Source organism: Ornithorhynchus anatinus, chromosome 2 (assembly GCF_004115215.2).
Source record: "Ornithorhynchus anatinus isolate Pmale09 chromosome 2, mOrnAna1.pri.v4, whole genome shotgun sequence".
Classification (NCBI taxonomy): domain Eukaryota; kingdom Metazoa; phylum Chordata; class Mammalia; order Monotremata; family Ornithorhynchidae; genus Ornithorhynchus; species Ornithorhynchus anatinus.
Genome location: NC_041729.1, coordinates 105,342,817 through 105,354,382, shown reverse-complemented (window position 1 = coordinate 105,354,382; position 11,566 = coordinate 105,342,817). Strand labels below are relative to the sequence as shown.

The window sequence follows — 11,566 nt, the reverse complement described above, 5'->3', positions numbered from 1 at the left end:
CTACATAGGGCTCACAGTCTTCATCCCCATTTTCCAGATGAGGTAATTGAGGCACAGAGAAGTTAAGTGACTCACCTCCAGGCCACACAGCAGACAAGTGGCAGAGCTGGGATTAGAACCCATTCATTCATTCAGTACTATTTATTGAGCGCTTACTATGTGCAGAGCACAGTACTAAGCACTTGGAATGGACAATTCAGCACAAATAGAGATAATCCCTGCCCAGTGACGGGCTCACAGTCTAAATGGGGGAGACAGACAGCAAGGCAAAACTAAACAAAACAAAAGACAACATCATCAAGATAAATAAAATCAAGGAGATATATACCTCATTAACAAAATAAATAGGGTAATAAATATATATACAGATGAGCACAGTGCTGAGGGGAGGGGAAGGGGGAAGAGCAGAGGGTGGTTGGGGGGAGGGAAGGAGAAGGGGAGCAGAGGGAAAGGCGGGGCTCAGCCTGGAAAGGCCTCCTGGAGACTCCCAGGCCTGTGCTCTATCCACTTCGCATGTGGAACTGGCATTGACTTAGAACAGAACATGCTTTGTCCCACTTCTGTAGCCCCATTCCCCATCGGCAGGAAGCAGCAGCTGACCCTGGCTTGATTCAGCGGGATGACAAGTCGAACTGCTGCTTCCATAATCTCCCCACTATAAGGGCAGGGAGAAGGCCAAGCCACATCTCCCTTAGCCCTATAAAACAAAGAGAAGCAGTATGGCCTATGGGATAGAGCAGGGGCCTCAAAGTCAGAAGGACCTAGGTTCTGCCACTTGTCTGCTGTGAGACCTTGGGCAAGTCACTTAAATTCTCTATGCCTCAACTACTCCATCTGTAATATGGGAATGAAGACTGTGAGCCCCATCAGGGACAGAGACTGTGCCCAACCTGATTAGCTTGTATTTTCGCTTGTGGTTAGTACAGTGCCTGGTACATAGTGTTTAACAAGTACTGTCCCCCCTCCCCCCAACACACACACAGAAATACACACAAAACCCAGCCGGTACCTTCCCTCTGGGCTGTAATTCACAGCAGGAAAGATGAGCTGCAGTCATCCCAACCCATGACTGGATCTGCAAGCCCAAGTGAAACAGAATTGAGATTTATATCAATCATCTAGTCTGACCTCCTGTCTCTGTAACTTCTGAAACTTCCCATAACCCTCTTCACCAGTCCATTCCAATAAACTGTAAGCAATGTGAGAGCAGAGATTCTGTCGTTTACTTCTTTTGTATATGTTAAATGCCTAGTAAAGTAGGCAAACGATAGGTGTCCCAGTGTAATGTTCTGCCTGACAATAGACACCCGGTATGGCACTTTGTAAACAGTAGGACCTTGGTTAACAGGGATTGTTTCAATGCCTAATTCCCATGGCAATCAGGAAGTTATTTCTCTTGTCTACCCCAAATCTCTCCTGCTGCAATGGAGACTCATTCCTCAGATCAGGCAGACAGCTGGTCAACATCTTTCCCATAAAACCAGTCATAGATATTAATAATAATAATGTTGGTATTTGTGAAGCACTTACTATGTGCCGAGCACCGTTCAAAGCGCTGGGGTAATCAGGTTGTCCCACGTGAGGCTCACAGTCTTCATCTCCATTTTACAGATGAGGTAACTGAGGCACTGAGAAGTGAAGTGACTTGTCTAAAGTCACACAGCTGACAGGTGGCGGAGCTGGGATTAGAACCCATGACCTCTGACTCTTAAACCCATGCTCTTTCCACTGAGCCATGCTGCTTCTCAACGTGGAGACATTTATTAAATCATCCCTCAGCCTTCCTTTCTCCAGGCTACAAGTTTTGGGAAGATGGACCTGAACCTACGCATGGAAACAAAGTGATGAAGAGGGCAAAGGCCTGTAGAAGAAAACAGAAAAAAGAACACTGTGTAGGTTTTTATCAGTTTATCTCTGTAAGCCTATTTAAATGAATATTTTAATGAAATAATATTGTAAAACCAAATAAAAACCTTCACTTGCCCAGGATGAACACCCAAAGTTTCTCCCTCCTTTCCTCATCGGACCTATTTGCTTCCCTTTCATTTTTTTGTCATCCTTCCCTAGACTCTCTGCTGTTTTGCCACATTCTGCTTGAAGTGCGGTGATCCTGCCGAATGCCATCCTCTCACTGGGAATGGTGGCCCACTTCCAGCATGGAAGTCAATCAGTGGTATTTATTGAGTGCTCACGTTGTGCAGACCACTCTACCAGGCACTTGGGAGACGACAGTACACTTGGTAGACATGATCCCCGCCCCCAAGGAACTTACAGTCTAATGTGGGGGGTGCATTAAAATAAATTACAGGTAAGGAAAGCACATAAGCGCTTAACAGATACCGCAATTATTATTAACTAAATGCATGAGTGAGACAGTAGAGAGGGAAAATAGAATGGGGGATGACAGCTTAATCAAGGAAGACTTCTTGGAGGAGATAGGATTTTAGGAGGGTGGTGACGATTTTAGTAGAGGTCCATCTTTATGGAGAGGGAAGGGAATTTCAGACAAGAGGGATGACCTGAGCAATAGAGATGAGATGGGGGTACAATAAGTAGGTTGGTGTTAGCGGGGCGACGTGTGTGGGCCAGGTTGTAGCGGGAGAGACGCAATGGTAAAGGGGGGAAAGCTGAGTGCCTTGAATCTGATGGTGAGGAATTTGTGATTGGTGCAACCCCTGGAGGCACTTGATTAGGGGAACGTTCACAAACCAATTTTTTTTAGTTAAAATGATCTGGGCAACAAAGTAAAGTATGCACTGGAAAGGGGAAAAACTGCAGACAGGAAGGTCAGCGAGGAGACTGATGCAATTTTCTGTCTTCTCCCTAGCCTAAACTTTCTGTGGGCAGGGAATGGCTCTACCATGTCTGCTGTACTCTCCCAAGCTCTCAGTACGGTGCTCTGCACACCATAAGTTACAGGTTTACAGTTACACCATAAGCGTTCAATAAATATGACTGTCAAGATTGCACTTATGATGATGATGTTGGTATTTGTTAAGCACTTACTATGTGCCAAGCACTCCATAATCCATAGATTAATGCCTTTCTACCCTTCTAGACTGTAAGCTTGTTGTGTGCAAGGAACATGTCTACCAACTCTGTTATACTGTCCCGAGTGCTTAGTACAGTGCTTTGCATAGAGTAAATGCTCAAGAAATGATTGATTGAGGAGTTAAGGATAATACCAAAGAAGCAGGCTTGTGTGACAAGTATGGTGCCACTGTCTACGGTGATGAGACGGCCTAGGGGGTTGTGGGGACAGCTTGGGAGAGAAGATGAGAAGTTCAATTTTAGGCATCTCGAACTTGAAGCAGCGACAGGGTGTCCAAGCAGAGATGTCCTGAAGGCAGAAAGAAATACAATTGCTGAGACTAGCACAGGTCGGGGTTGTAGATGTAGATTTGGAAGTCACTAAGATAAAGATGGTAGTTGAAGCCAAGAGAGGGGTGGAACTCAAGTGGGTGTAAATGGAGGGTAGAAGGGGATCCAGATTCATTCATTCAATAGTATTTATTGAGCGCTTACTATGTGCAGAGCACTGTACTAAGCGCTTGGAATGAACAAGTCGGCAACAGATAGAGACAGTCCCTGCCGTTTGACGGGAGATCCAAACCTTGAGGGACCCCCCTAATCGAGAGGTGCAGAGGAGCTGGAGAAAGAGACCCCAGAGGAGCAGCATGAGAATTAGGAGGACCAGAAGAGAACAGTGTCACTGAGACTAAGGTAGACTCAGTCAATCAATCATATTTATCGAGCATTTATTGTGTGCAGAGCACTGTACAAAGTGATTGGGAGAGTACGATATAACAATATTATAGAGTTGGTTGGCACGTTCCCTGCCCACAGCAAGTGATTCCTGATGGCATATGCCCCTATCACATTGGCTATGTTAGTAATTAACTACGTTGATGATTCATCGTCAGCCTGTGGTCCACTATGACCCCCAGGTCTTTTAGTGCTTCCTAGAACTGGAACCACAGTGCGAAATGTGGTCTACTAAACAGCAGGTGCACTAACGTCAAGGTTCCTGCTGCTATAAAGACATTCCTTTACTTACCGGGAACAATCCCCTCAAAAAAACATTTGTCCCCAGGTGTTTGTTTTGCCCCACAGAGATTTGAAGCACAAACAGAATGTTTTAAAAACCCACATATCAAAGGGGAGGCAACTTGCGCAGACCATTCGACCATTCGTTCAGTTCCAAAGATTTGTTTTTAAACTGAACTGTCACGTGGGGCTGAGCCTACAAGGGAGAAAACAACTGGAAAACCCCAACCACCATTTTACTGGGCTGGGCAGCTCCAACCATTGATCACTGTCTCCAGCTTTGAGAGGGATGATGTGACTTTACCAACTCCAGCCAGTATGTTGAACAGAGAGCCACACTCAGGAAGATGTAGCCAAGTTTCTTTTGTGGGATAGGCAAAGGGGCTACAGCTGGAAGGAAGAGAAACAGATCTTGAGATCTTCATAAATTGGCCCATCGATATTTGTTTGCACAGAAACCCAGAGGGGGGGCTCATCATGATCAATTAGTGAGAAGCAGCACGGTCTAGTGGATTGAGCATGGGCCTGGGGAGTCAGGAGGACCTGGGTTCTAATCCCAGCTCTGCCACTTGTCTGCTACATAGTCTTGGGCCAGTCACTTCACTTCTCTGTGCCTCATTTCCTTCATCTGCAAAATGGGGATTGACTGTGAGCCCTAGATGGGACAGAAACTGCAACCAGTCTGCTAACCTATCTACCCATTCATTCATTCAATAATATTTATTGAGCGCTTACTATGTGCAGAGCACTGTACTAAGCGCTAGGGATGAACAAGTCGGCAACAGATAGAGACAGTCCCTGCCGTCTGACGGGCTTACAGTCTAATCGGGGGAGACGGACAGACAAGAACAATGGCAATAAACAGAGTCAAGGGGAAGAACATCTCATAAAAACAATGGCAACTAAATAGAATCAAGGCGATGTACAATTCATTAACAAAATAAATAGGGTAACGAAAATATATACAGTTGAGCGGACGAGTACAGTGCTGTGGGGATGGGAAGGGAGAGGTGGAGGAGCAGAGGGAAAAGGGGAAAATGAGGCTTTAGCTGCGGAGAGGTAAAGGGGGGATGGCAGAGGGAGTAGAGGGGGAAGAGGAGCTCAGTCTGGGAACGCCTCTTGGAGGAGGTGATTTTTAAGTAGGGTTTTGAAGAGGGAAAGAGAATCAGTTTGGCGGAGGTGAGGAGGGAGGGCGTTCCGGGACCGCGGGAGGACGTGACCCAGGGGTCGACGGCGGGATAGGCGAGACCGAGGGACGGTGAGGAGGTGGGCGGGGGAGGAGCGGAGCGTGCGGGGTGGGCGGTAGAAAGAGAGAAGGGAGGAGAGGTAGGAAGGGGCAAGGTGATGGAGAGCCTTGAAGCCTAGAGTGAGGAGTTTTCGTTTGGAGCGGAGGTCGACAGGCAACCACTGGAGTTGTTTAAGAAGGGGAGTGACAGGCCCAGATCGTTTCTGCAGGAAGATGAGCCGCGCAGCGCAGTGAAGAATAGACCGGAGCGGGGCGAGAGAGGAGGAAGGGAGGTCAGAGAGAAGGCTGACACAGTCGTCTAGCCGGGATATAACGAGAGCCCGTAACAGTAAGGTAGCCGTTTGGGTGGAGAGGAAAGGGCGGATCTTGGCGATATTGTAGAGGTCTTGGTAACGGATAGGATGCGTGGGGTGAACGAGAGGGACGAGTCAAGGATGACACCGAGATTGCGGGCTTGAGAGACGGGAAGGATGGTCGTGCCATCAACGGTGATAGACAAGTCTGGGAGAGGACCGGGTTTGGGAGGGAAGATGAGGAGCTCAGTCTCGCTCATGTTGAGTTTTAGGTGGCGGGCCGACATCCAGGTGGAGACGTCCTGGAGGCGGGAGGAGATGCGAGCCCGAAGGGAGGGGGAGAGGACAGGGGCAGAGATGTAGATCTGCGTGTCATCTGCGTAGAGATGGTAGTCAAAGCCGTGAGAGCGAATGAATTCACCGAGGGAGTGAGTGTAAATGGAGAACGGAAGAGGGCCAAGAACTGACCCTTGAGGAACTCCAACAGTTAAAGGATGGGAGGGGGAGGAGGCTTCAGCGAAGGAGACCGAGAATGACCGGCCAGAGAGGTAAGAGGAGAACCAGGAGAGGACGGAGTCCGTGAAGCCAAGGTGAGATAAGGTATGGAGGAGGAGGGGATGGTCGACAGTGTCAAAGGCAGCAGAGAGGTCAAGGAGGATCAGAATGGAGTAGGAGCCATTGGATTTGGCAAGAAGGAGGTCACGGGTGACCTTAGAGAGAGCAGTCTCGGTAGAGTGGAGGGGACGGAAGCCAGATTGGAGGGGGTCTAGGAGAGAATGGGAGTTAAGGAATTCTAAGCATCGATTGTAGACGACTCGTTCTAGGATTTTGGAAAAGAACCCCAGTACCTGCTCTGTGAAGAGCACTGTATTAAACATTTGGGAGAGTTCAATTCAACAGAGTGGGTAGATCCATGCCCACAAAGAGCTAACAGCTTAGAAGGGGAAACGGACTTTAATACAGATAAGAGAAATGGCAGAGTAAAAGGAAGTGATGAGGAGGTGGATGAGCATCAGAGTGCATAGAGGGGGTTTACCTAGTGCTCAGGTGCTATCAGGCAGAGAAGGGGGCAAATAGGTTGAGAAAATGGAAGAGTCGTCAGGATAAGGGTCATTACTGTGGCTTTACGATTTGCTGCTCTTTAAACTCTATCCAAAGTTCTGGCAAACACTTACACAATCTAGTCCTCTGATGTTTTGGCATTCAGATGAAGCAGAAAACAGAAGTCCCCAATAGCAAATGTTCTTAGCAAGCTATCTCCCTGGTTGAAATTCTAGGTCAAAGCCCAAAATTTAGATCTTCTAATTCATCTTTGGCCTTGAGGCAGAGGTAGATGAGTTTTCTTAATACCAAGCCAATCAATGTGGACACATTGGAAGGAATGCTTTTCAATTATTGTAAAATTCTCTTTTTGAGAAAAGTAGTTTTATTGCTCAGAAAGCCCCAGAGGTGCCAGCAACCACAGCTAAAGGGATCCAGGTGGCCATTCATTAATTCATTCAATCGCATTTAGTGAGCACTTACTGTGTGCAGGGCACTGTACTAAGTGTTTGGAAAGTACAATTCAGCAACAGATAGAGACAATCCCTACCCAACAACGGGCTCACAGTCTAGAAGGGGGAGACAGGCAACAAAACATAAGTAGACAGGCATCAATACCATCAAAATAGATAAAAAGAAGCATAGATAAATGCACATCATTAGTAAAATAAATAGAGCAATAAATATGTACAAATATGTACAAGTGTTGTGGGGAGGGGAAAGGGGGTAGAGCAGAGGGATGGAGTAGGGGCGATGGGGAGGGGAGGACAGGCAGAGGGAAAAGGAAGGCTCAGTCTGGGAAGGGCTCCTGGAGGAGGTGAGCTCTCAGTAAGGCTTTAAAGAGGGAAAGAGAGTTAGTTTGGTGGATGTGAGGAGGGAGGGCATTCCAGATCAGAGGTAGGACGTGAGCCAGGAACTGATGTCGGGACAGGCGGGAACGAGGCACAGTGAGGAGGTTAGCAGCAGAGGAGTGGAGTGTGCAGGCTGGGCTGTAGAAGGAGAGAAGGGAGGTGAGGTAGGAGGGGGCAAGGTGATGGAGAGCTTTGAAGCCAAGAGTGAGGAGTTTTTGCTTCATGCAAAGGTTGATAGGCAACCACTGGAGGTTTTTGAGGATGGGGGTGACATGCCCAGAGTGTTTCGGCAGAAAGATGATCCAGGTAGCGGAGTGAAATATAGATTGAAGCGGGGAGAGTCAGGAGGATGGGAGATCAGAAAGGAGGCTGATACAGTAATCCAGTGGGGATATGATGAGAGACTGAACCAGCAAGATAGCAGTTTGGGTGGAGATGAAAGGGTGGATCTTGGCAGGATTGTGAAGGTGAGACCGACTGGTTTTGGTGATGGATTGGATGTGTGGGGTGAATGAGAGAGCAGAGTCAAGGATGACACCGAGGTTGCGGGCCTGTGAGATGGGAAGGATGGGGGTGCTGTCTACAGTGACGGGAAAGTCAGGGAGAGGACAGGGTTTGGGAGGGAAGATAAGGAGCTCGGTCTTGGATATGTTGAGTTTTAGGTGGTGGGCAGACATCCAGGTGATGTTCCAAAGACAGGAGGAGATGCGAGCCTGAAGGGAGGGGGAGAAAACAGGGAGATGTGGATTTGGGTATCATCTGTTTATAGATGATAGTTGAAGCTATGGGGTGAATGAGTTCACCAACGGAGTGAGTAGAGATGGAGAACAGAAGAGGGCCAAGAACTGACCCTTGAGGAACCCCTACAGTTAGGGGATGGGAAGGGGAGGAGACCACGAAGGACATCGAGAATGAACGGCCAGAAAGATAGAGGAGAACCAGGAGAGGACGGAGTCTGTGAAGCCAAGGTTGGATAATGTGTTGAGGAAGAGGGGATGTTCAACAGTGTCAAAGGCAGCTGAGAGATCGAGGAGGATTAGGATTGAGTAGGAGCCATTGGTTTGGGCAAGAGGAAGGTCAAGGGTGACCTTTGAGAGGGCAGTTTCGGTGGAGTGGAGGGGATGGAAGCCAGATTGGAGGGGGTCCAGGAGAGAGTTGGAGTTGAGGAATTTGAGGCAGCAAATATAGACGATTCGCTCTAGGAGTTTGGAAAGGAAGGGTAGGAGGGAGATGGGGCGATAAGTGGAGGGAGCAGCGGGGTCAAGAGCGGGTTTTTTGGGGGATGGAGGGGACATGGGTATGTTTGAAGGCAGAGGGTAAGAAGCCATAGGAGAGTAAGCAGTTAAAGATGGAAGTTAAGGAGGGGAGGAGGGAAGGGGCGATCATTTTTATAAGATGAGCGGGAATGGGGTCCGAAGCACAGGTGGAGGGGGTGGCACTTTTGAGGAGGGAGGAGATCTCTGAAGATACTGCTGAGGATGGGAAAGTAGAGGAGAAGGTTGAGAGCGGGGTGGGGGGGTGGCGAGGAGATGGAGAAGGGGGAGAGGTGACTTTGGGGAGCTCAAAGTGTATTAATTTTCTTAATAAAGCAGGTGGCCAGATTGTGGAGGGTGAGGGATGGAGGAGGGAGAGAAACATACCTGATGGATTAGCCCCTGGGCCCCCATAAGCCTACATCCTATTTTCCGAATGACTAGACCGTTATCACATGGCATATCTTTATAAGCCTCATTTCAGAGAGAAATAGAAACTGTCAAGACCATGTTAATGTTAGGGAAGCAGCATGGTGTAGTGGATAGAACACAGGAATGGGAGTCAGGTAATGGGTTCTAATCCCACCTCTGCCACTTGTCTTTTGTGTGACTTTGGGTGAGTCACTTCACTTCTCTGTGCCTCAGTTCCCTCATCTGTAAAATGGGGATTAAGACTGTGAACCCTGTGTAGGACAGGGAGTCATATCTACCCCAGTGCTCAGAACAGTGCCTGGCACATAGTAAGTGCTTAACAAATACCATTATTATGTTAATAATGCCTCAAACCTTTGGCCACCTTCAACGTTGGCTTTGACTGCTTTAGACTGACGTGAGCTGAGGCCTAACAAGCTGTTGGACTTTTATGGTTCTTCTGCATGAAACTAATTTCAGTTCTACCCTCACTCTAATCATTATCCATTTGGATGAATTATCTCTGCCCCTTTTAACCTTTCTTCCCTGTTCTCACCCTAATGGCCCTTTACATAGTTCCCCCATTTTCTCACAGACTCCTATTTACCACCCTCTCTGAACAAGTGCCACAGACGAGGCCCATTCATTCATTCATTCATATTTACTGAGCGCTTACTATGTGCAAAGCACTATATTAAACGCTTTGGAGAGTTCAATATAAAAGACAGACATATTCCCTGAGCACAACAAGCTCTAGAGGGGGAATGTTTACAGTGTAATAATAATGATGATAATAATAATAATTATAGTTTTTGTTAAGCACCTGGCCTGTACCAAACACTGTACCAACAGCTGGGGCTGATGCAAGACAATCAAGTCAGATACAATCCCTGTCCCACGTGGGGTTCACCGTCCAAGGGAGAGCAGAAATCGATGTGTTGGAAAGTGGAATCGGGGTGTAACTTTAGAAACGTTGAAATTTCTACTTGTCAACCTGAACTGTCTTAAGTCCAGGATTATCTGTTTTGCAACTGTTTGATCTGCTGGATGCAGAGGCAGGGAGTTAAGAGGGAGCTGATCCAGGCCAAACATATCCCACACTCTTATCATTTTACTCTATTTTCCATTTCAGCTCAACAGAAGCTGAGATTGAATAACCTGGTACTACCTTGTTTGGTCGGCTCGTCATGGGAGTACGAAGAGTGGAATGTGCAGCAGCTGTCCATATCATAGCCAGGAAGCGTTGGGTGGTTAGAAGGGGAGGGTGGAGTTGGGAGTTGGAGAAGCAGGATGAATTTGAAAACCTTTAGTAGAAACAGGTACAAGGTGGAACTTCACAGACTTCCCAGTTGAAGGAAAATCCCACTGTGTCAAGTGGATGGGAGAACACACATGTAGTTCAATACAGATCATTTATTAATCCAATTTTAAGACACTGCAGCAATAGTGGCTTTAAGTCTTTAAAACCATACAAATCCCATTACAAGAGATGAGATCATTTTCACTGTGTTTACTGGTCCGATGTAGGAAGTGTTTTGGGCCATTACTTGACAACTGAATTTGAGAAAGGCACTCTGTCCCATCATCAAGGAATCCTCTCGGCAGTAAAGACTCGAGAAGCTTGCCGGCGAACCTGAGGAAAAAAACATTTCCAAGTGGGTTTCCATGATCCATCAGAACATTTTTAGGGCGATGGGTTTACACCCGCTGTTGATGAGAATGCTGGCTAGGAAGAGAGGATGACAGAAAACGAAGTGGTAGCAGGCATTGCTGGAAGGTTCTGTACGGTCCAGTGGGCCTCACAACGGTGAAGCACAACATGCCCTAAATTAAGAACGTGATTAAGATCTGGGAGTCATATCTTGCTTCGGCCATAAACTTAATAAGAGACCTCCTTTCAGACTGGAGTTTAAATATTTAACAGTATTCATAATTTACTATTTAATAATTTCTCACAGAAATTTAAAAAAAGACTCACACCTTACCATTATCAGTGCCTAAACACAAATTGTGCTGACAGTACTAGTTAGTGACAAAGTTGGGTGGTGAGAAACACTTGTGACTGCTTGTCCTGCCTTGTGACTTAGAAAAGAAACACTTTGCAAAATTAAAACTCTAGTTATCCTAACCTTATATTCTTCCTTAGATCTTTGGGGAAGTAAGTCCATTTATATAATTACTCTGAAGTTTGTGTTATTCAAGTTTAATGGAATGATTATTCGGTAAAGGTCATTTAGGAACTCTTTGCTGGGACAGAGCAGGTACAGAAAAAAAAAATTCCAAAATGCAGAATCCAAGCCCAATAATTGTGAAATATGGGGAAAAACAGTCAAATGCTTCCAGAAAACAAGTAACTTCCATCACAGGGATCTTTTGGAAAAAAGCAACATGATTGCTCCACCTTTGGAAAGTCTGAACCCACTC

General features: G+C 46.8%; 1 protein-coding gene across 3 annotated transcripts in view; it reads right to left on the bottom strand.

Moving 5' to 3' along the window:
- Positions 1-10,535: 10,535 nt before the first annotated feature.
- The window catches only part of ZUP1 (zinc finger containing ubiquitin peptidase 1), a 44,360-nt gene continuing 43,329 nt past the window's right edge, over positions 10,536-11,566 (bottom strand). For all 3 annotated transcript variants that reach the window (XM_029055212.2, XM_029055203.2, XM_029055221.1), the window contains one exon: positions 10,536-10,775. In XM_029055212.2, the coding sequence (XP_028911045.1) occupies positions 10,728-10,775 (48 nt within the window). In that variant the 3' untranslated portion in view covers positions 10,536-10,727. The remainder of the gene's footprint in view (positions 10,776-11,566) is intronic.